Source organism: Mastigoproctus giganteus, chromosome 14 (assembly GCF_048544385.1).
Source record: "Mastigoproctus giganteus isolate SK-2022 chromosome 14, ASM4854438v1, whole genome shotgun sequence".
Taxonomy (NCBI): domain Eukaryota; kingdom Metazoa; phylum Arthropoda; class Arachnida; order Uropygi; family Thelyphonidae; genus Mastigoproctus; species Mastigoproctus giganteus.
In genome coordinates, this window is record NC_143588.1 from 89,090,411 (window position 1) to 89,111,414 (window position 21,004).

Below are 21,004 nucleotides of genomic sequence, written 5' to 3' on the forward strand. Positions count from 1 at the left end.
GTTTCTGGTGTGATAACATACGTAGCTTAACTCTATTTTACTATGTGCATTTTTGTACTGATGCTTTGAAGTGTGTAGTTTATTTCATGTAAAAATACTAGTAAATTATGTGCGATTTCCTGTTGATATTAAAGTGTACATGGAGGTTTACAGTCGGTGAGAATTTCAAATCACTTGTTTTGCACATACAGCCTTTACGACTTTCATCTCGAAAATGCTGTCAGTTTTCCTTTGCTAATAATGATTGGCTTCCTACTTATTTACTAAATTTGTTTAAGTGCAGTCCCCCTGAAATAGAGGAAATGATAAATGAAAACCCAAAATTACTGAAAATGACTCGTTATAAAACAGATGAAGTAATACAGTTGCTTTTGACTCGTGGCTATGCCGTAAAAGATATAAAGGAACACCCGTGGCTTCTGACCTTTTCACCAAGCACACTGAAATATAAGTTCAGTTTAATTGAGAAACTTGGCGTTTCAAAAATTGATTTGCCGTTACTACTACTTTCAATGAAAATTTTGAAAACTGTGAATATCCACTGTAATGATCCAAGTAATTTTTTAATACGTATTTTGTACTTGGCTGATCACATGGAAATAAACGTTAAAGAATCGTATCAGTTGCTTCTTCGTTGTCAACATTTGAAGAATATGAATTTTTCTAATCTAAAAAGGCGGATGGAAGTAATTAAAAATGCAGGGGTAACACCGGAATCAATATTAAATGACCCAAAGTGCGTTACAAGTAATGAAAATGTTATGGCTCGCCGTATTTCCATGGCAAAAATGATTAAAATGCCTTTAAAAACATGGATGCTTCGATGCCCAGAAGAAGTATTTTCAGTAACTGTTCGCAGGTGGAAAGCATATTCAGAAGCATTAGAGGGTCACCTCAGTACTGCTGCATATTTAGCAGAACGGCTTAATTGGAATAATGAGGAAATTTCTCGCCATAACGAAAACTGGCCAGGACTATTTACAATTTCGCCCCCAAAATTGAAAAAGGTATAGTAGCTTTCTTGGAGTTGAAGTTGCTTTTCATTATATCTACAAGATTATAAATTGCAGTACTGTTTATAATCATCTCCTGATTAATAAAAATATGAAAAACAGTTTGTATATAATAATATCCATAATTAGAATGAATAAAGGCATTGATAAAAGCCATTCTCCCTGAAAAATGCAATAGTTTAATTGAAATTGCAGAATTCAGTTATATTATATAATTTTGTGATGACAATTCGGAAGAATATTCTGCCAATATGAGAAAATCCTACCAATTAATGGTAGTATTTTCCACTATGCAAACATTTATATCCAGTTAGTTTTTATTCAAATTCAAACATATTCACTAGTATCTTCAGTCATTAATATCTACACTGATGGACAATAATTAAGATATAGTAGAGTTTGCACACTTGCTGTTCGTAAATTGAGCAAATATTCTTCATGTAGATCAAGTAGCTGATGCAGATGAGCACGTGAATATGCATATTGCTCTGATATGGAAATTCAGTAGTTTTAAATAAAGTATCGATGAATATCGCACATTATTCATTGACAGCAGGGGAGTTATGTTTTTATTTAAGAAGTACATAGATTCTAAAACAGTACAACCAATAAACATCAGCCTGTACAATAATGAGTGTGGTGTGACATAATGAATTGGTATGATATGGAGAACTGATGAGACTTGCGGCAGAGAAAAAATGAATGGGATGCATATAAATTACCAAGTGATACAGAAGCCTATGGTAGATATAAACTAGATTGTAATCAAGTTAAAAATGAGGTTAGGCAAGCTAAGGCAGATTACAAGATTTTTCTGGCAAAGAATGTAAATTTTTATTATTATTAGCCATCTGGTGCAAGGAAGCCTGAGGCTTATGCTGCACCGGCAAAAAAAAAAAAATTTCCACATTACCCTGAGAGAGAGAGAGCATTAGTAGAGGCATATGATGCAAGAAAGCAAGCTTATGCAGCATCAGCCAAAAAACCCCCTCCCATTTCACCCCTCCATTCATTCCAAATGCCTGTTCAGCTTAGCCTTAAATTTATTTAGGCTATTAGCTTCCACAACAAAAGATGGAAGCCTGTTCCACCAATCAACTACCTGCTGGCTAAAGGCAAATTTCCGCACATCTATTATACAACTATCTTTCCTCCTTATAGAATACTAGCAGCAAAGACTTCTATGCTTATATTAATAGTAGAAGGAAGGGTTGAATCACATTGGGTCACTTGATGTCAATGGTTTAACTGTTGATGACCCTGCTCAGGTTGTTTAGGAATAGAATTCTTCAGGGAAGGGGATGCCAGAAGTTTATCAAACTCTTAACAGGGAGCTAAATGATTTTGTGATAAGTGAAAGGAATGTGGAAGAGAAATTGTTGAAGCTAAACATAAGAAAGGTGCCTGGGATCTAACCAATTAAATTATGAGAGCATCCTTGGATTCAAGGAAGATTCCTATGGATGAGATGTAGGAATGTATCCCCAGTTCACAAAGGGGGGATCAGAAGGTGACATGAGTAATTACAGACCTGTTAGCGTAACTTATGTTCCAGGGAAAATAATGGCATCACTGATTAAAGAAGTAATGTAGGACCATCTAGACAGGAATACCCTTATACTGCATTGAGAGCCAGAGCATGGATTTGTTAAGGGGCAGTCTTGTCTGACCACTCTGATTGGATACTATCATGAAGTAACAAAGCAACTGGATGTGAAAAATAATTTTGATATTGTGTACTTTTGACATAAAAGAGGTCAAATCAATGGACAAATGTTATTAATGGAGTTCCCCAGTGTCCATTGCTGGACCCATTTTTGTTTTCATTATTTATTAATAATATTATTTTCTATTATTATCTTCATTCATCTTCTTGACCTTCAACCCATGCACAATGCTAAGTATTGTAGGTTCTAATTCCTCTCGTGCTTGGGGTTTTCATAAAAAAAATATTTATGAAGGTATATCAGGCTTAATGTCTAAGTTGCAGTGATACAAAGGTTGGCAGGATGGTTAATGAAGTTGTGGGGGAGGGTTTATTATTTTTTCTCTTATCAATATTATAGAGGCATTAATTGGAGCTCTGCTGACTTAAGCTATAAAAGTAGTAGTAGTAGTGGCATGTGATGCAAGAAAGCATGTATATGAGCTTATGCAGCATCAGCCAAAAAAAAAAAAAAAAAAATCACACCATTCCCTCCAAATGCCTGTCCAGTTCCTCCTTAAATTTATTCAACCTATCAACTTCCACAATGACAGATGGAAGTTTGTTCCAGCAATTAACCACCTACTGGCTAAAGGCAAATTTCTGCACATCTATTCTACATCTGTCTTTTCTTAATTTGAATTTATGCCCCCTGTGGTTTGTAATCTAAACAAGTGGAAGGATCCCATCAGAATTCAGCGTGCTCAACCCTTTCAAGGTCTTATACACCTCAATCAGATCACCGCACAGGTGCCTAGTCTCCAGCCACTGCAATTTGCAGAACTTAAGCCTCTCTTGGTAAGAGGATCCCTTCATTCCCCTCACCAATCTTGTTGCCCTTCTCTGTACACACTCAAGCAAATCTACATCCTTCCTAAAATGAGGCCTCCAGACCTGTATGCAGTACTCAAGGCATGGCCTGACCATTGCCTTATACAGAGGGATAATCACCTCCTTTTCCCTGCTAGCAAAATTCCTATATATCATTGACCTGCCCTGGCAGCCTGTCTGCATTGCTCAGAAAACTTCATATCTGATTGCACAATTACTCCCAGGTCTCTTTCATTTTCTACCACCTTAAGTGTAGTACCACACAGTTGGTACGTTTCTCTGGGGTTCCCCTCCTTTCTCCTATCCCTCACTGCGCTATCTGACTGCAGGATTCTGAGATAGTTCAGAGATTGCAGGCTCGAGGAGGGTTAAGTATTCCCCCTCAGATTTAATGCAATTTGTTTATAGCAGCAAGAAAGTGTCAGTATCTATGAATAACTATAGCAATAAATTTGGTAAAAAACAATTTTAATACACACTAATGAATAATTACAATGTAGATACATATCTATATACACATTTGACAATTTCATAGGTCGTACTGCAACTGTATATAAATTTCTCCTCCCCTCTTTTTCGTAGTCCAATGTTTCTATCTAATTCTCTAACAGCCCATACATGTAAGTCAATATCTTACATACATCACCACTCCCCCAAAAAAATTTTAATATATATATATATATATATTAAAATTTTTTCTTCACATGATACCTACCAATCTTATTCACAATTATTTTTATTAACCTTTATAAACCCTATTCACTATGCTTATGTATATACTTTTATTTTGCCTCTTTTAACATTATTTATACATATACCCATTTTATATACCTAAAGCCCCACTAAACTTATTCCCTTTCAGTGTGATCAATTAAGCCTTCCTCCAGGTACATCTGTTTTCTGACCTCAGTTTATTGGCTGCTTCCCCTTCAGAAACCACAGTTCTTCCTTTTCACCATCCTTGGATGCTATACTGTTCTGCCACTTCGTTTAAAGGTTTGCTGTCTTCATGTCTCTCTTTCCTTAGGGACATTTTCTGTCCAGAATTATTTACCTTAACTTTCTCTCTTATTTCTAAAACTCCCACGTACGGGATGTTTCTGTTTTCATGGCGTCTTCTCTCATTGTCCTCTTTAATTTTGTTCCTTCTTTTCATGTCCCTTAATTTCTCTTGCGCAATCAGAACTTTATCAACAATCTTTTTCTTTTGCAGTAACTGTTGACTTGTTCTTTGCTTTGGTTTCTCTTTGTCTTTCTTTATGCTCTGGGGCTCTTCCACTACTGAATCTGATCTCTTATATTTGGCATCTTGTACAACCCTCAGATAACCAACCTCGATCCTATTGGAACTATTATTGCTTACTCTTGACCGGGAATTCCTTCTTTTCGAGCGGCATGGATAAAACTGACCTCTCTTCAGCTTCCATAGCTTACTAGGTTGCCAATCTCGTACTCGGGCTTCTGCTCTACTCTGCCTGCACGACAAAATCTTGCTATATGCCCGTAGTTATAACATCTGTAGCACCTTACCTGACAATGATAATTTCTGCTATTATTCCGTGTGACCCGAAATGCTTGCTGACTGTCCTTAACAGTACCTCCCTGATTGCTGTGTTTTCCCCAATTCCAGCCTGATCTATCTCTATCTACATAAAATGGCTTATTCTTAACCTGCCTAAAATCTATAGAGTTAACACTTATGTGTTGACTGATTTTCGCCTCGGTCTCCTTCGGGTACCCACTCTCTTAGGGAGAGTTCTGTTACTGCTTCCACCACCGGTGTAATATTCCCTGTTGCCTCGCATCCTCCCTTTTTTGTGGGTGAGATAGCATCCTCCCTTTTTTGTGGGTGAGATAGCTATCCCTCTTGGTCCATACGTTCTGATATTTACCTTCCCTGGCTACTTGTCCTCCTCATCCACATGCATAGCACTTTATTTCTTTCCAGTCGGGTACATCAGTTTCGACATAATTTCTCCATCTTCTTGTAGTAGTAGTAGTGGCATGTGATGCAAGAAAGCAAGTGTATGAGCTTCTGCAGCATCAGCCAAAAAAAAATCACACCATTCCCTCCAAATGCCTGTCCAGTTCCTCCTTAAATTTATTTAACCTATCAACTTCCACAACGACAGATGGAAGTTTGTTCCAGCAATTAACCACCCGCTGGCTAAAAGCAAATTTCCGCACATCTATTCTACATCTGTCTTTTCTTAATTTGAATTTATGCTCCCTTAGGTTCGTAATCTGAACAAGTGGAAAGGATCCCATCAGAATTCAGTGTGCTCAATCCATTCAAGGCCTTATACACCTCAATCAGATCACCACGCAGGTGCCTAGTCTCCAGCCACTGCAATTTGCAGAACTTAAACCTTTCTTGGTAAGAGGATCCCTTCATTCCCCTCACCAATCTTGTTGCCCTTCTCTGTACACACTCAAGCAAATCTACATCCTTCCTTCCTTGTATTACCCCATTCTCCTCTGACGACTTCTCGCTGTTGTGAATCATCACTCTGTCTTCCATTATCATTTAATATGTCTTCCCTGCTCCTAATTTCCCCTAATACTTTCTCAAGTTTGTTCTCAATCTTTATTAATTGCCTTTCCAAATTCTCTATCCTTTTATCTCCTCTTGCTTTTATCTTCTGAGTTTTTTTCTGTCGTTACTGTGTTTATTTCTCTCCTAATGCCTCCTCGGTGATGGTTCTCCAACCTTTCTTCTTCCTTGGCCAATTCCAAGGCTTCATTAAGTGTTCTTGGATTCCTGCTCAATATTTCCTTTCGATACTTGTCCTTGATTCCTGCCAAGAACTGCCCTATCAGCATTCTGCCAAATACTTCTCTCTCTCCCTCAGATGTCTTGGTGGATAATTTAACTTGGATGAATCTTTTATGGTAGTCTTCTATACTTTCGCGGTTTGTTTGTACGTAATTGCTTAGCAAATCGATTCCTTCAAGAAAGGTATTTTTTGGCGAGAACAATTTCCTCATTACATTACTGAATTGCTCTAGAGTTTCCACTTCTAGTGACTGAGTGGCTTCCAGGAATTTCATTTGGTGGGCTGTGCCCTCGAGCTTAAATTCAGCCATTATGACTACTTCTAGGTCCGACAACCCTTCTTTTTCCTTGATCATCTTTAGTTTGCGTAGAAAGTAGTCTATGCTTTCTGATGGCTCACCTTTAAAAACTTTCAGAAATTTACTCAGTTTCAGGGGTTCATTAAAGCGCTGGAATTTGTTTCTAAGGATCCCTCCCTTTCATTGCTATTCTCTCTACCACTTTGTTATATGAGTGTCATCATGATTTCTCTCCCCTATTTTGTGTTATTTCAATCGAAAAGAATTTTTTTTTTTTTTTATACATCCCTTTTTGTTATAGATTCTTAGATCTCTTAGTGTACTACCTAATCATTAGTAATCTATTATCAACAAGATACCAGATAATTTACGTTGACTTACACTTACATTAGTCGATTGAAGATTGATTACGCTTCTATTATATCACTTTGTTTTCATAATACAATATTAATTAATTCATTCACCAATTCCACTTGTATAGACATTCGTTTTGCAATATTTTACTATACTAGGGTTCTGGCTCACCAGCTAGTTGTAAGTCCAGCAACTCATGGTTTTATATAATTTATCTTACCGTATATAATTTATGGGGAAAAGTCCTGGTTGGCTATTGGCAATTGTGGGGGAGGGTTTATTATTTTTTCTCTTATCAATATTATAGAGGCGTTAATTGGAGCTCTACTGACTTAAGCTATAAAAATTCCCCTCCTTTCTCCTATCCCCCACTGCACTATCTGACTGCAGGATTCTGAGATAGTTCAGAGATTCCTGGCTCAAGGAGGATTCCCCCCCCTCAGATTTAATACAATCTGCAGCAAGCAAGTGTCAGTATCTATGAATAACTATAGCAATAAATTTGGTAAAAAACAATTTTAATACACACTAATGAATAATTGCAATGTAGATACATATCTATATACACATTTGACAATTTCATAGGTCATACCGCAACTGTATATAAATTCCTCCCCCCCTCTTTTTTGTAGTACAATGTTTCCATCTAATGTTTCGTCTAATTCTCTAACAGCCCATATATGTAAGTCAATATTTTAGTGAAGTAATCAAGGTAAGTTACCGCAACAAGATCTAAAAAAATTAGGCTGATGCTCTGAGAAATGGCAGTTGAAGTTAACATTGACAAATGCAAAGTATTGCATATGGGTATCAGTAATTACCTTTTAACATACCAACTTTGTGGTATTACACTCAAGTAGCAGAAAATGAAAAAGATATGGAGGTAATTGTGCAGTCAGATATCAGTTCTCTGAGCAGTGCAGATAGGTTGCCAGGACAGCTCATGGGGTTTTGTCAATGATATACAGGAACTTTGCTAGTAGGGATAAGGAAGTGATTATCCTTTTGTACAATTCCATGGTTAGGCCGCATCTTGAGTACTGTTTACAGCTCTGCTGCCATCATTTTAGGAAGGATATAGATCTGCTAGAGAAGGGGAACAAGATTATTTTAGGAAAAAAAGGAAAAAGTGCAGTCACTAAGAAATGCTTCAGTTCTGCAAATTGCAGCATCTGGAGACTAGGCACCTATGAGCAGATCTAGTTGAGGTGTTTAAGGCCTTGAATGGATTGAGTGAGTCAATATTGATGGTATTCTTCCTCTTGCTGAGACAAAACACATGGGGGCATAAATTCAAATTGAGAATGGATTGTTGCAGGAGGATAGATGTGTGGACGTTTGTTTTCAGTCAGCAGGTGGTTGATTGTTAGAACAAACTTTCACCTGCTGTGGAAGTGGGTAGTTTGAATAGATTCAAAAAGAATTAGTCAAATTCTTAGAGGCAATTGATGGATGAGGTGGATAGTTTATTTTTTTCTTTTTTTTTTCATTTTTGATGCTCTGTAAGCTTGCTTTCTTACATTATTTGCCACTACTAATGAAATCAAATGAGTGTAGGACTGTCAAATCAGAATGTCTTATCATGGGGAATTTTACTTACCCATTATCGATTGGTACCCATGGGTTAGTAGTAGAATATTTCTGGATTTTCCCAGTGACTGTGTTTTACACCAACAATATGAAGGGGCAACAAGAGAGCAGTAGTCTTGATATTAATTATCAACAGGAATTTTTCATGAATCATGTATCTTCAAGTTTTAGCATTAGCATGATGCAAGAAAGCAAGCTTATAGAGCATCAATCAAAAATAAAAAAAACCTTCCCATTTCACCCATCTGGTCACTCCAAATATTTGTCTAGTTCAGCCTTAAATTTATTTGAGCTATCAACTTCCACAGCAACAGATGGAAGTCTGTTCCAGCAATCAACTATATACTGGCTAAAGGCAAACTTCTGCACATTTATTCTACAACCGTCTTTCCTCAATTTGAATCTATGCCCCCTTGAGTTCTTAATCTGAGCAAGCGGAAGAATCCCATCAGCATTGAGCCTGCTCAAACCATTCATTAGTAAATTACCTACTAGGCAGTATTATTATTATCAGCCATATGGTACAAGGAAGCCTGAGGCTTATGCTGCACCAGCCAAAAAAAAAAATTCCCGAGTTACCCTGAGAGAGAGAGAGAGAGAGAGAGAGAGAGAGAGAGAGAGTAGAAAGGAATCACCAAGAAAGAGAAGAATGATGATATCCAGCTCAGGACCCTGAGTTTGTGTATTGATGTCAGATTTATTTAAAGGAATAACTATTTTCAAGGGTAAAGGGAAAGGATTTTGTTTTTGCAAAGGTGATTACAATATTAGAAAATTTTAATATTCTTTTCAGTGGGAAAAACAACTCCTGTTAAAAATACAAATATCAAATGCAAGTAATCATACAAACTGTTAAGCTTTTTATACAAACTAAGATATTGTTCAAAGTTTAGACAAAAATGGAAGTTGATAACAAAAAGAAATATGCAGCCCATTGTTAACTGAGCGCTTGATATGACTGCCATAATAATGAAATTCTAACATTCCTCTTACTGTATGTGTGTCCTGGAACTGTTATGGTGAACCTTTTTTGTCCTGTGTGCCAAAAATATAACAATTTTAATGTGCCATAGAAAAAAAATTATAAAATAAAACAGACTAAAATTAATAAATGGCCTTTCCTGTATTAAGAAGATGATAATAATACTTGAATGGTTTGTAATGAGAACTTGTGTACATAATTTTGCAAACAGTTACACTGGTTTTCACTGCTAGATATGGTTGACAGTTCATGAAACAAATTTGTTTGAGTAAACACTTTTTTTAATAGTATAAAATGAGTGGTCATGTGCCAGTATATTGTTGTGTGTGGCACACAAGTCATTGCTTTGTTATTGCCATCCTAGAGTATAAACTAACTTTTCATGCAATTTCCACCAATTGTGGGATGTGGTAAGTGAAAATCCATATTTGTCAGGGATGTATTTTTGCTTATTATGCAAAATTTGTCTGTAGCACTCAAAAAAGTGACATCCTTGCTTTGCAGAACTCACTTCTGTAAAGTCATTGCCATGCTCTTCCAGTAGATTTCATTATATGGATTTTGTTTTGAAAGTGCCTCTTTAGCAGGTGTGCCGCTAGGGTTTTGGCACCCTTAGGCAGAAATGTATTTGGCATCCTTTGAGATACTTTTATTAAATATAATAAAAATTTTGAATTTCGGCACCCCCAGATGTTGGCGCCCCTATGCCCTGCTTACCAGGCTTACTATGTTCTGCCGTCTCTGCTCTTTAATGCCTTAGATAGGCATACCCTCAGAGGAGCAGGGTTTGTGTTTTTTTAAAAGCAGTATGGATATTTAACTACTGCAGTTCATCATTGGTTAGGGCTCACCTTGGGGGAAAGGGTTAACAACTCCTCTATATCATCCACAGTGCGTCGGTGCCTCCGTAACCAGGTGGGAAGGAGCAGCAGTGCGTAGCACACGCTTCTTGATTAGACCAGGGTTTGAGCCTGTCACCACCAAATACGGAGTATGCAGAAAGGTCAGGGAATGTCCACTGCATATTCCCGGAGCAATATGGTCTTAGTTGCTAATGCTCCTAAAAACCAAATAACAACACACTGCGTCACTGGATCCTTGTTACAGTTGCCATGTGGCTGTCTTCATTTTGCATCAGATAGCTCATCTTCAAAACGAGGGAAATCATGTATATTGGGTACGGCCACTGCTAGAAGCCCTTCATAGAAGATCAGGTGACTTCATTATTTAGAAATTTTTCTACCAGTCCCGCATGTTTTGTCTATTGTGACCATTGGTAATGCTTTAACAATTAAATTATATATACAGTTCTGTATTTAAGTAGTTTTGATGGCCTAGTGTACATATTTTTGAGATTATAAAATTAGGCCATGGGTGCCACAGATTAACAGCATTCGTGTTACTGCAATCTTGTGACACCACTCCACCTTGGAAATCGAGCCTTTTATGTATGTATGGACAGTAATTTCAAGGGCTGTAATGGTGAATCTGTGCATAACACGTGGGATACCACCCACTCAGTACTATCCATCTACAGTTTCTCACCAGATATTTTTTATTAAAAAGTGTTGCATTTTAATTTTTCAAAATATAAACCTTGTTATAACAAATATAAAGTGTGAAGTAGAAGTTCATTGCTATTGAATCTATGGTATACACGAGAAGCGAACTAGAAGAAATAAATGTAGTGATATATGATAGCATAAAGTGACAAAATAAGATAGGATGACTAAAATAATATAGATAGGTGAATAAAATAATATGGAGATAAAATAAGATCACATTGTGGTGTTACTCACAATTTCAATGTCTTCCTTAGAGGTCATCCACCGAAATTATGAGAAAGATGGCAGTGCTCTTGCTTCTGTTTCTGACATGTTCTGTGTGCTATTGAACACGTGTTAAGTTAAATATAACATTGCATTCCACATTTTTATGTATGTTTAATTATGTTAACACTTATATGGAAAAAACATTGTCAAAATTATGTTAATTATGTATTATGTGGAATGAACATTTTGAATTTTATTTTATTATTTTATTTTTTTTCATATATAATGGCAGATAGGTTAACGCTAGAAGAAAGAAGAGTGGTGGCAAGCTTGATGGAAGTGTTTCATTCTCCAACCATAGTCCGCAACAAGTTCCAAGAACAATTTAAAGCCATTTAACGATTTATCGTATATATGAAAACTTTGTTTGAACTGACTTGGTTGCGGACAACTACAAAGGTAATGCCGGACATCCCAGAACAGGTAGAAGTGAAATGAACATTGCTGTTGTTCAGTTATCAATTCTGAATAATCCAGGAAAGTCAACCAAACAATGCAGTTTGGAAACAGGGATTTCACAGAAAAACTGTGTGGAGAATTTTAATGCAGGACCTCGGAATGCACCATTGGCATATCCAACTCGTCCAAGCATTGACAGAAGGTCAAAAACGTGTTCGTGTGGAATGCTGCCAGATTTTAGCAGAAATGTCAAATATCTAACTGGACATTGTGTATCAGATGCTGTTCAGTGATGAAGCTATTTTTCACATTAGCAGTCATGTGAACCGACACAACACAATCTTTTGGGGTACCAAAAATCCATGAGTACTTCTCGAGCACAAACGTGCCTCCTCAAAGGTGAATGTCTGGTGTGCTGTTACCACTGCTAGTGTAATTGGACCTTACTTTTTTGACGCCCCCAACAGTGAATTCCGAATCCTACTTACATATGTTGCAGTCCTATGCCATCAATGAACTTCCACTGATAATACGCTCAGCGAGGTATTTTCAACAGGACGGTGCACCTGTGCATTTTGGTCATATTGTTCGTGATTTCCTAGATAACACATTTCGTGATAACACATTTCCATGATGATGGATAGGAAGATGTGGGCCTTTGCAATGTTCTCCTCACTCCTCTGATCTGACGCCCTGCAACTTCTGGTTGTGGGGGTATGGTGAAAGAGAGAGTGTACAGCACAAAAGTTTGGAATATCAATAAATTCAAGGAAAGAATTATGAATGTGGTAACATCTATTTCCAGAGAATTAGCATCAGGGCATTAAATGTTACGTTCAGTCGTTTCCTATTGTGTGTTGATAACAATGGACCAACAGGTTTGAGACCTTACATACATAATATTCCACATATATAATACAATAAATGTTGATTACAATAAATGCTTTTTCCATAAAGTGTTAACATAATTTTTACATACAGGGATTTCACAGAAAACTGTGTGGAGTATAGTTCCGGAAATGCTTGGTTCCCGAGTTTTGAAGGTCTGTCTATGACACTTAACTGTTCACATTACCTTATAGTAATTGTTCAAAATGTCCACCTTCTGCCTGTATTCAGGCAGAAGGTGGACATTTCGACTCACATCGACATCTCATGGACTCGTGAAGACAATGCCAAATTCCTGGCATGTTTTGTATTGTCTCACACCCTGCCGCAATTCGATTGCGGAGAGTCTCCACATCAGCTACCGGAGTCAGATACACCAATGACTTTAAATGGCCCCACAAGAAGAAATCTAGTGGGTTTAAATCAGGTGAGTGTGGAAGCCAGGCAGTTGGTCCACCTCTACCTATCCACTTACCAGGAAACCTTTTATTCAGGTAATTGTGGGCTAGGTGGCTGAAATGTGCGGGAGCGCCATCGTGCATGAAGTGTGCTTGTTGACGAATGATCAGTGGCATGTTGTCCAAGAAATAAGGCATGTTGTTTTCTAGAAAGTTTCTGTATGCCTGCCCTGTGAGTTTGTTTGGAAGTACATGGAGCCCAAATAACTTATCACTAAAAACACCTGCCCAGATGTTGAGGCTGAACTGCTGTTGGTGATGTGATGGAAGAATTGCATGTGGGTTTTCCTCAGCCCATACATGCTGATTGTGAAAGTTTTAGATTTCGTCTCGTGTGAACTGTGCTTCATCTGTGAATATCACTAAGGCAGGAAAGTGAGGAGTTGTACCACACTGCTGCAAGAACATTACTCGTGCAGGGTAATCTGCTGGTGACAAGGCCTGTACCCATTGCAGATTATAAGGATACAGTTGGTGTTCTCGCAACACTCTCCAAATGAACAGCCAGTTGCATTGCTATTCTGCATGTGCTGATTCCAGGAGTGGCATGCACAACATCCAAAATCTCCTCCCCTGCTTCAGGAGTCGTAGATCTTGGTCATCCTCTGTTGGCAGCATGAGGTGTAAAAGTCCCATGTTCATAAAGGTGGCGATGGATACCTTCAAACGTTTTCCTGTGTAGACATCTTTGTTCTGGGAACCTTTCGTGGTACAAAAGACGAGCCTCCAGAGCATTGCTGTCTGCCAAACCGTACATAAAGTGCATATCCGCTTGCTCCTGATTTGAGTACATGGTCGGAATGGAAAACCACCAGATTCTGTCCGTACCTTGTGATGAAGGAAATCACCTGCGGGAGATAAGACATTCCAGTTAATAACTCGGGAACCAAGCATTTCTGGAACTATGTTGATATAAAATATTTTTATTGTCTATATATGAGGAACTCATTCCTGAAGTTATGCCATGTATTTTTGAGACACCCTGTGTATATATATATATATATATATACAGTATATTATACTCTATTCTTATTATTCCCCCCCCCCCCATTTATTCTGTTGATCTTCTCACCTGTTTAACCCTTGTTTTCTTTTAACAGATGCTTGATTTGTTATTTAAACATGGATACACAGCAACAGATATCAGTAAATGTCCTCGGATCTTGAGTTATAGACCAGAAACCATACAACAGCGTCTTAAAGACTTTACACCATTTGGATATACTCCACGTATTTCTAAACTCCATTGCAGTGAAGAGAGAATCAAAAGGGTAATAAAAAGTCTAAATGAAAAAAAGAGAGAGAAAGAGTGAGTGAACATCACAGAGAAATAGTTATGTATACTTTCCATAGTAGACCTTGATTTTATTAAACTTTTATAAATATGAATTTGATGTTTCTGAATATGTTATGTTGAGGAACATTATGCAATATAAATTTTATTTTTATATCAATCATTTAGGGTTCAGCGATTTCTAAATAATTGTTAAATGTATTGTGTTTAGCTATTTTTGTTTACAAAAAAAAATCAGATACCGTTAACTGTGTGCTCAAAGTAAAGCATGCTTTTAAACATAGCTTATTATTAGTCTGTACAGTAACAAATCAGTTGTGTTAGTCAGAATGAGTTTTTTACTGAACATAAATTAACATTAATTTTAATGGAGTTACCAAATTTTTCACACTCTGTTTTGGTTTTGTGCAGTGGATTTTTGTTACAGAGATTAGTTTAAATAATAAAAGTTTATGTATACTGACTTCATGTGACAATCACAAAGTAAAAATATATACAGTAAACCCCCGCTATTCGCTGTATCTGTATTCGCGGTTTCGCATATCCACGGTCGCTGATTTAATATAAAATGAAACCTGAAAAAATGTGAATTTTAAAGTGCCATGAACATTTTCCGCCATAAAAAAAAAATGGGCATGTCTAAAATTCTTTCCCAGTCAAAACAGCGCTCAGCGGGTGGGGGAAGAGGGGTGACAAGATCGCGAGCGTGGATGTTTCTTGCTAATCCTTGTTCAGTATGTGTTATGCGCTTGTCATGGAAGGTTTCGTCGTTTGCTTTTAATTTATATGCTTATAAATTGATATGCTGAGAAAAGTGATAAATATACCGTTTTGCAGTGTAAAACAGCTTTGTGTTAACGGAAGAAAGTGCCTTTATTGTGGACAAGTTATTTCTAACCCGTACAAAAATATGGCTACGAATAACAAGGGAAATGTGAAAAGATCAAAGGTGATGACATTAGTGAATAAAATTGAGTTATTAGACAAAATTTCTAATGGTTCTCAGTGGCAAAACATTATAAAATCAATGAGTCAACGGTACGATCAATCAAGAAATCAGAAGAAAAAATCCGCCGTAGTGTCCGTGAAAACACGCTAATTGCTTCAAAAATTTGCTCTGTAACTCGTGATGTTAAATTAGAAAAAATAGAAAAAGCTTTAAATCTGTGGATAGAAGACTGAACTCAAAATAAAATTCCATTAAATTCACTCATCATTCGTGAAAAGGCAAAACACCTTTATCAACACTTTAGCAAAACTGGTGATAGTACTGGCAGGATAAGTTTTTTAGCTAGCAAAGACGCTGGTTTGAAAGATTTGTTTGAAATTTCTAATAAATATTACATTTAATATTAAATTGTTTCTTATTTTCATTTCGATGCCATATGCTTGCATTTCACTATGTACTGTCTATGTACATAGTCATATTATGAAGGTACATATAATACATACATAGACAAAATTTTAGACTAGTTTTTCTTATATATTTAATACTTTGGAACAGAACCCCTTTATTACTATGGGAGCCATAACTCAGTATTCATGTTTTCGGTAGTCGCGGCATTTCTCAGGAACGTAACCCCCGCGAATAGCGGGGGTTTACTGTAATTAGTTATAGCCCAGTGCTACTTGAGGCTTGTCAGAGACATTCTATCAGGTATGACTAGCTAGGACTTGCATCTGGATAGTCTAAAATGCTGATGGAACCAATATTCAGGAGAATATTATGAGTCAAGTGGACCAAATTTTGATGAAGTCAGGTCATTCTGCAACAAACAAATCCTCTGCTTGCACCTTCAGATAGTGGAACTGTTAGTAATTCTGGGTATACCCTCCCATGTGCAAGTTCTGAAACACTGCACCTAGTATACTGGAGGGGACTGCCTGGGTGTGAACCAACATAAGCAGGGGTCAAGGTGTGGTGTTCACATCACTCAGAGGAATGCCAACCTTCTGTATCACCAGGCAATACTGAGTAGTAGATGATGCACATTGGCTAGACTAATACCATCATTTTATTTAGTGGAAGCTCAAAATGGTGAAACTCATGTTTAGTCTCCAGAGAAAAGTTCCAGCAACCTTCATTTCTTCCATTGTGCAGTATGATTGATGTCTTTTGAAGTTATTATGGGCATTGTGGTGAGATCCAATCTTCCTTACATTTAGACGTTATAACTTTAAAATGGTGTTCGCAGGCTGACTGCAAAATAGTCTACCAGACTGAACCTATTGGTAATTCTCTAGGATGCATCTGGATCAGCTAGTATATTCTCGCTACTTCTGCTTTGCCAGATAGAGAGTGGAGGGAGTCCGAGTAGTGTGTATGCTGGGGGAGAATTGAGGCACGTTGTCAGGGAGTTGGGTATATTCTTGCCGTGTGTGTACTCCATATCCACGAATTTCATTACTTCATACATGCCTCCCCCCAACACACATTTACTTTATATACTGAATGCATCACAAATAGTCAAATTAATAGAACAAACTTATCTGGGAAAAGCTGCAAACCTCCCAAACACTTCATTCATTTCACAAATATACTTGGTGTCAGTTCCATCCAGTATCAGTGATGTCCATTTAGACGTACAGTCTACCAAGCCCCACTTTCGTTTTCTAATAGAATCCCAACTATCAGTTGCCTCAACCACTGCTCATTTCAGTTGTTCTAATTATTCACTATATGATTCCTTTTGCTTCAAAGGTTGTAGTTGTGCATATGTCTGCTCTGATTTTTCCTGTCAAAGACTTAGTAATTTGAAATCTCATCTTCAATCTTTTTCAGCTTAAAATCTCTCTGCTCCATTCTGTAAAATTCAGTTGCTGCTTCTATCATTCTCCTAACACCTCCAGTCACTTGGACCTCTGACTTTCTTTCTCTGAAACTGTTTTCTGCAGTTCACTTTTCCTAACAGTTAGGTTTCCTTGGTGATTTTAACATTCACTACTCCATTTGGCTTTGATATTCTAGTCACTTGGAACAAGTGGTGGGATTCTGAGGCTTATGCAATTACTAATGACATTACACAGATTATTCATTTATCTACCATAATACTACACACCCAACACTTTCGACCTTTTTCTCACGAACGACCTTCAAAGTCATGGTTGAAGTGAATGGTCCTCTAAGTACCTCAGCTCACAACTTGGTGAAGGTCAATTCTCCAATGGTGCCTTATGCTCTTGGCTATTTCCAGCCTCATATTGTCTTGGGTTCAAAGAATCTGAAATGAAATGATCTGCAAGATTTCTGTTCTTTTTCATGGTTGGAGTACTGTTTTAAATCTTCTGTTGGTAATATTTACTCAGATTGTGTCAGTGAAATTATTCTTTTAGGAATTGCACCTTCTATTCCACACTCCACCTTAAAATCTCTACCTTTATGTGAACCTTGGTTTCCCAATAAATGTGATTAGGCTGTTCAAGATAAGAATGTCACATATTGCAGTTCGCTTGCATCCAAATCTCAACATTAATTTTCTCCTTACAACAACTGTAAAGCAGTTATTAATCACTACACTTTGAACAGGCTACGAGTAGAAAACACTTGGTAGAAATCCACACTACACTTTGAACAGACTAAGAGTAGAAAACTTGCTTCTTGTCCAAATGGTTGTCAAACATTCTCATCTCTTACCAAAACTATTGGCCAAAACTTTTGCCCATTATTCTACGACTTTTGAAACCCGATGGTCCTGTTGCCTTCTCATCTATAGATAATACCAACTTACCAGAAACTTTTGTATTGATTTTGGTAAGCCATCTCCTATCATTCCTAGTACCTCCACTTAATGCCACCATAAGAAAGACACAATATGACCCTAGCAGCCTATGTGTTGTTAAACTCAACTTAATGCCTCCCGTGATCATTTGTAAAAGTGATGTCAGAAGAATTTTGAACACTATGAAAAGAAAACTCCAGGTCCTGATGGCATTTCTCCATTTGTTCTTAAAACCTGTGCTTCTGAGCTTGCTCTTGTTCTGTGTCACATTTTTACTTTCTTATTCTACTGGTGTTTTCCCTTCTGCTTGGAAATTTGCTCATATACAGCCAGTTCCTAAAAAGGGTTACAAATCCCTCCAATCCAATTATTGTCCCATTGTACTCACTTATACTCTTTCTAAAGTAATGTAGAAATCTGTTAACTGCCAACTCCTAATATATCTAGAAGCTTTCCATCTGATCAATGATCGCCACTCTTAGCATAAGCTCATCACAAATATTGCTTACTCTGCTTCTAAAAAACTGGGTTTTCTCTTTCACTCTTGACGTTACTTTTCTTCTAAACAGCTGCTCATTCTATACAAATCTCAAATCCGCCCTACAATTGAATATTGTTCCCAGTACAGCCAAAACCTCTCTCAAGAGTTCTAGACTCAATTAAAAAGAGGGCAGTTAGTTTAATTAATGACCCATCTCTAACAAATTCTCTCCACTCTGGCTCATAGAAGTTCTCTTTCTGCTGCATGCCTTTTCTATAGATACTTCCATGAGTTGGAATCTATAATTCTCCCTCTTTATTCCATACCAATTCAAACATGTGCCACAACCGGTCAGCATTAATTTGCTTCCAACTTCGAACTCACAGAACCAACTTCTCTTCTTACTCATTTATTCCTTCAACTACAGCTTTCTGTAACAACCTTCCTTCACATGTATTTCTTGAAAATTATACTCTACTGAAATTCAAATCAAAAAAGTATCTTTTTTGATTTGAGCTGTTTTGTACTGTCCCACCATTCCATCATCACGAGTTCTGTGATTCTGTCTTCTAGTCTCAAGTTGCTTTCCACTGTGTTTGTTGATGTTGCCTATTCTAAAGTTCCAGGCTGAGCTGTTAATTATACCATGCTTTACACCAACTAGAGATTGAGGCAGATTTTAGGGTAATAGTTTTAGCGCCCAAAGTAGTTTTTGGCTATTTGAGGTCCTCATTTGGAAAGAATGAAGAACAACAAATGGCTTACAGCAGCTGCAGATTTATAATTGACTCGCTAACTCATTTGAAACATTTCTGCCCTCAGAACATCTTGCTAATGTGTTCTGTTGCAGTAACAAACAAGAACTCTTGAGGTATGTGCAAGCATTACTTTGATCAGTATTATCAGCTAAATGCATATCTATATTACCCTTGTCCCCTCAAACTAGCAGTTTCCCTGAACCTTTAATCCTCAATAATATTGAGGATTAAAGTATTTTGCCAGTATTATTGAGGATACTCAATAATTTCTGTATTGGCAAAAACTCTTGCACTACCTTTGTTTAAATGTATCCCGTCTCTACAAAACAGATTCCTTCTACCTACAAGTGCCTGCCAAGTTGATAGAAATTTCCCCCCCAAAACCTTGCAGAGTCCTTCAAGTCTTGAGTTAATTCACAAGGCTTTCAGCATATAATCCCTCCTGTCATGCCTGGACAGAATTGCAGACACAGACATTCTGACCTAACTTGCAGAATTTCTTCAGCATAAAGATATATGCTGAAGAAATGCATAGAGATATATGGTTTAAATAGATATATGCTGAAGAAAAGCACAGATATATGCTTCAAATAGAGATATATGCCTATGTAATAGCTATCTTATTCAGTTTTATATTGCATGCATGAAATTGGTAAAAATCACTTGCTTTTTTTAAGATGGATAAAAGTTGTCAAAGAAAGGTTTCCCAAGAAAAAATGAGAATATCATTTCTAGGGTATATCAAATTTCTGATAAAAAAAAATCAACAACTTGACTCATTGAAAGACTTTGTCTTTCAATGAGTCAGGTTGTTGACCCATTGAAAAACCTCGACCCATTGAAAGACCTCTGGTCTTTCAGTGGGTCAGGTTAAAGGTAATGTGTGAAAACTTTCTTTTTATTTACAATAGTGCTATTATTCATGTCTGTTGGTGAGAGAAAGTGTAAAATGTTTTCATTTAATTTGATATAGGCTTATGTTTTACAGATTTTCTTAATGTAGCAACCAAAAACAGTAGAAAGGAGTAGTGAGCCAATCACTTTAGCAAGTTCTTACATGTCAGAAGCTGATATTAGGAAGTTTTATGAAATGCAAGAATATAGAAAATAAATTGGAAGACACCATGAGTGATGCCACTACAGCTTTACTATGGGTACAAGACAGTTTCCAGATATGTCCATCAATGTTGAAGAAGGATCATAAAAATAAATATTACTTATGTCTACATCAGAGCAAGCATTTGAAGTAACTTCCTTGAACAGCAGTACATGCCTCAGTGCATCTTCTCATATCTTGTCAAACTCGTTTTAAAATCCCCAGTGTTGTAAATTGTTTGATAATTATCCATGATACATTCTTGGTGATCTTTTACATTACTATGTACAAGATCACCAGTGTAAACAGTAGCCTCAAGAGGTTTCCATAAGAACAAACCCAGGGAATTTAAATTGGAAGAGTGTGCCGTGTAGTTGGTCCACTGGTACTAATCCCATGACCAGGATACGTATTAGTGAGAAATTCTCGAGCAGCGAGACCAAATTGTGCTGGAGTCCCTTCATGCATGAATTACATCTGATGTTGTGTTTCCAGTAGAATTTTTTCCGGTAATGCAGAGAATACCTCT

The 21,004-nt window shown here is 37.1% G+C and overlaps 1 protein-coding gene across 1 annotated transcript in view; it reads left to right on the forward strand.

Moving 5' to 3' along the window:
• The first annotated feature begins 108 nt into the window (after window positions 1–108).
• The window catches only part of LOC150075330 (transcription termination factor, mitochondrial-like), a 29,324-nt gene continuing 8,428 nt past the window's right edge, over window positions 109–21,004 (forward strand). The window contains exons 1-2 of the mRNA XM_090388449.1: window positions 109–1,007; window positions 14,228–14,460. Coding sequence (XP_090244575.1) covers window positions 303–1,007; window positions 14,228–14,440 — 918 coding nt within the window. The 5' untranslated portion in view covers window positions 109–302 and the 3' untranslated portion in view covers window positions 14,441–14,460. The remainder of the gene's footprint in view (window positions 1,008–14,227; window positions 14,461–21,004) is intronic.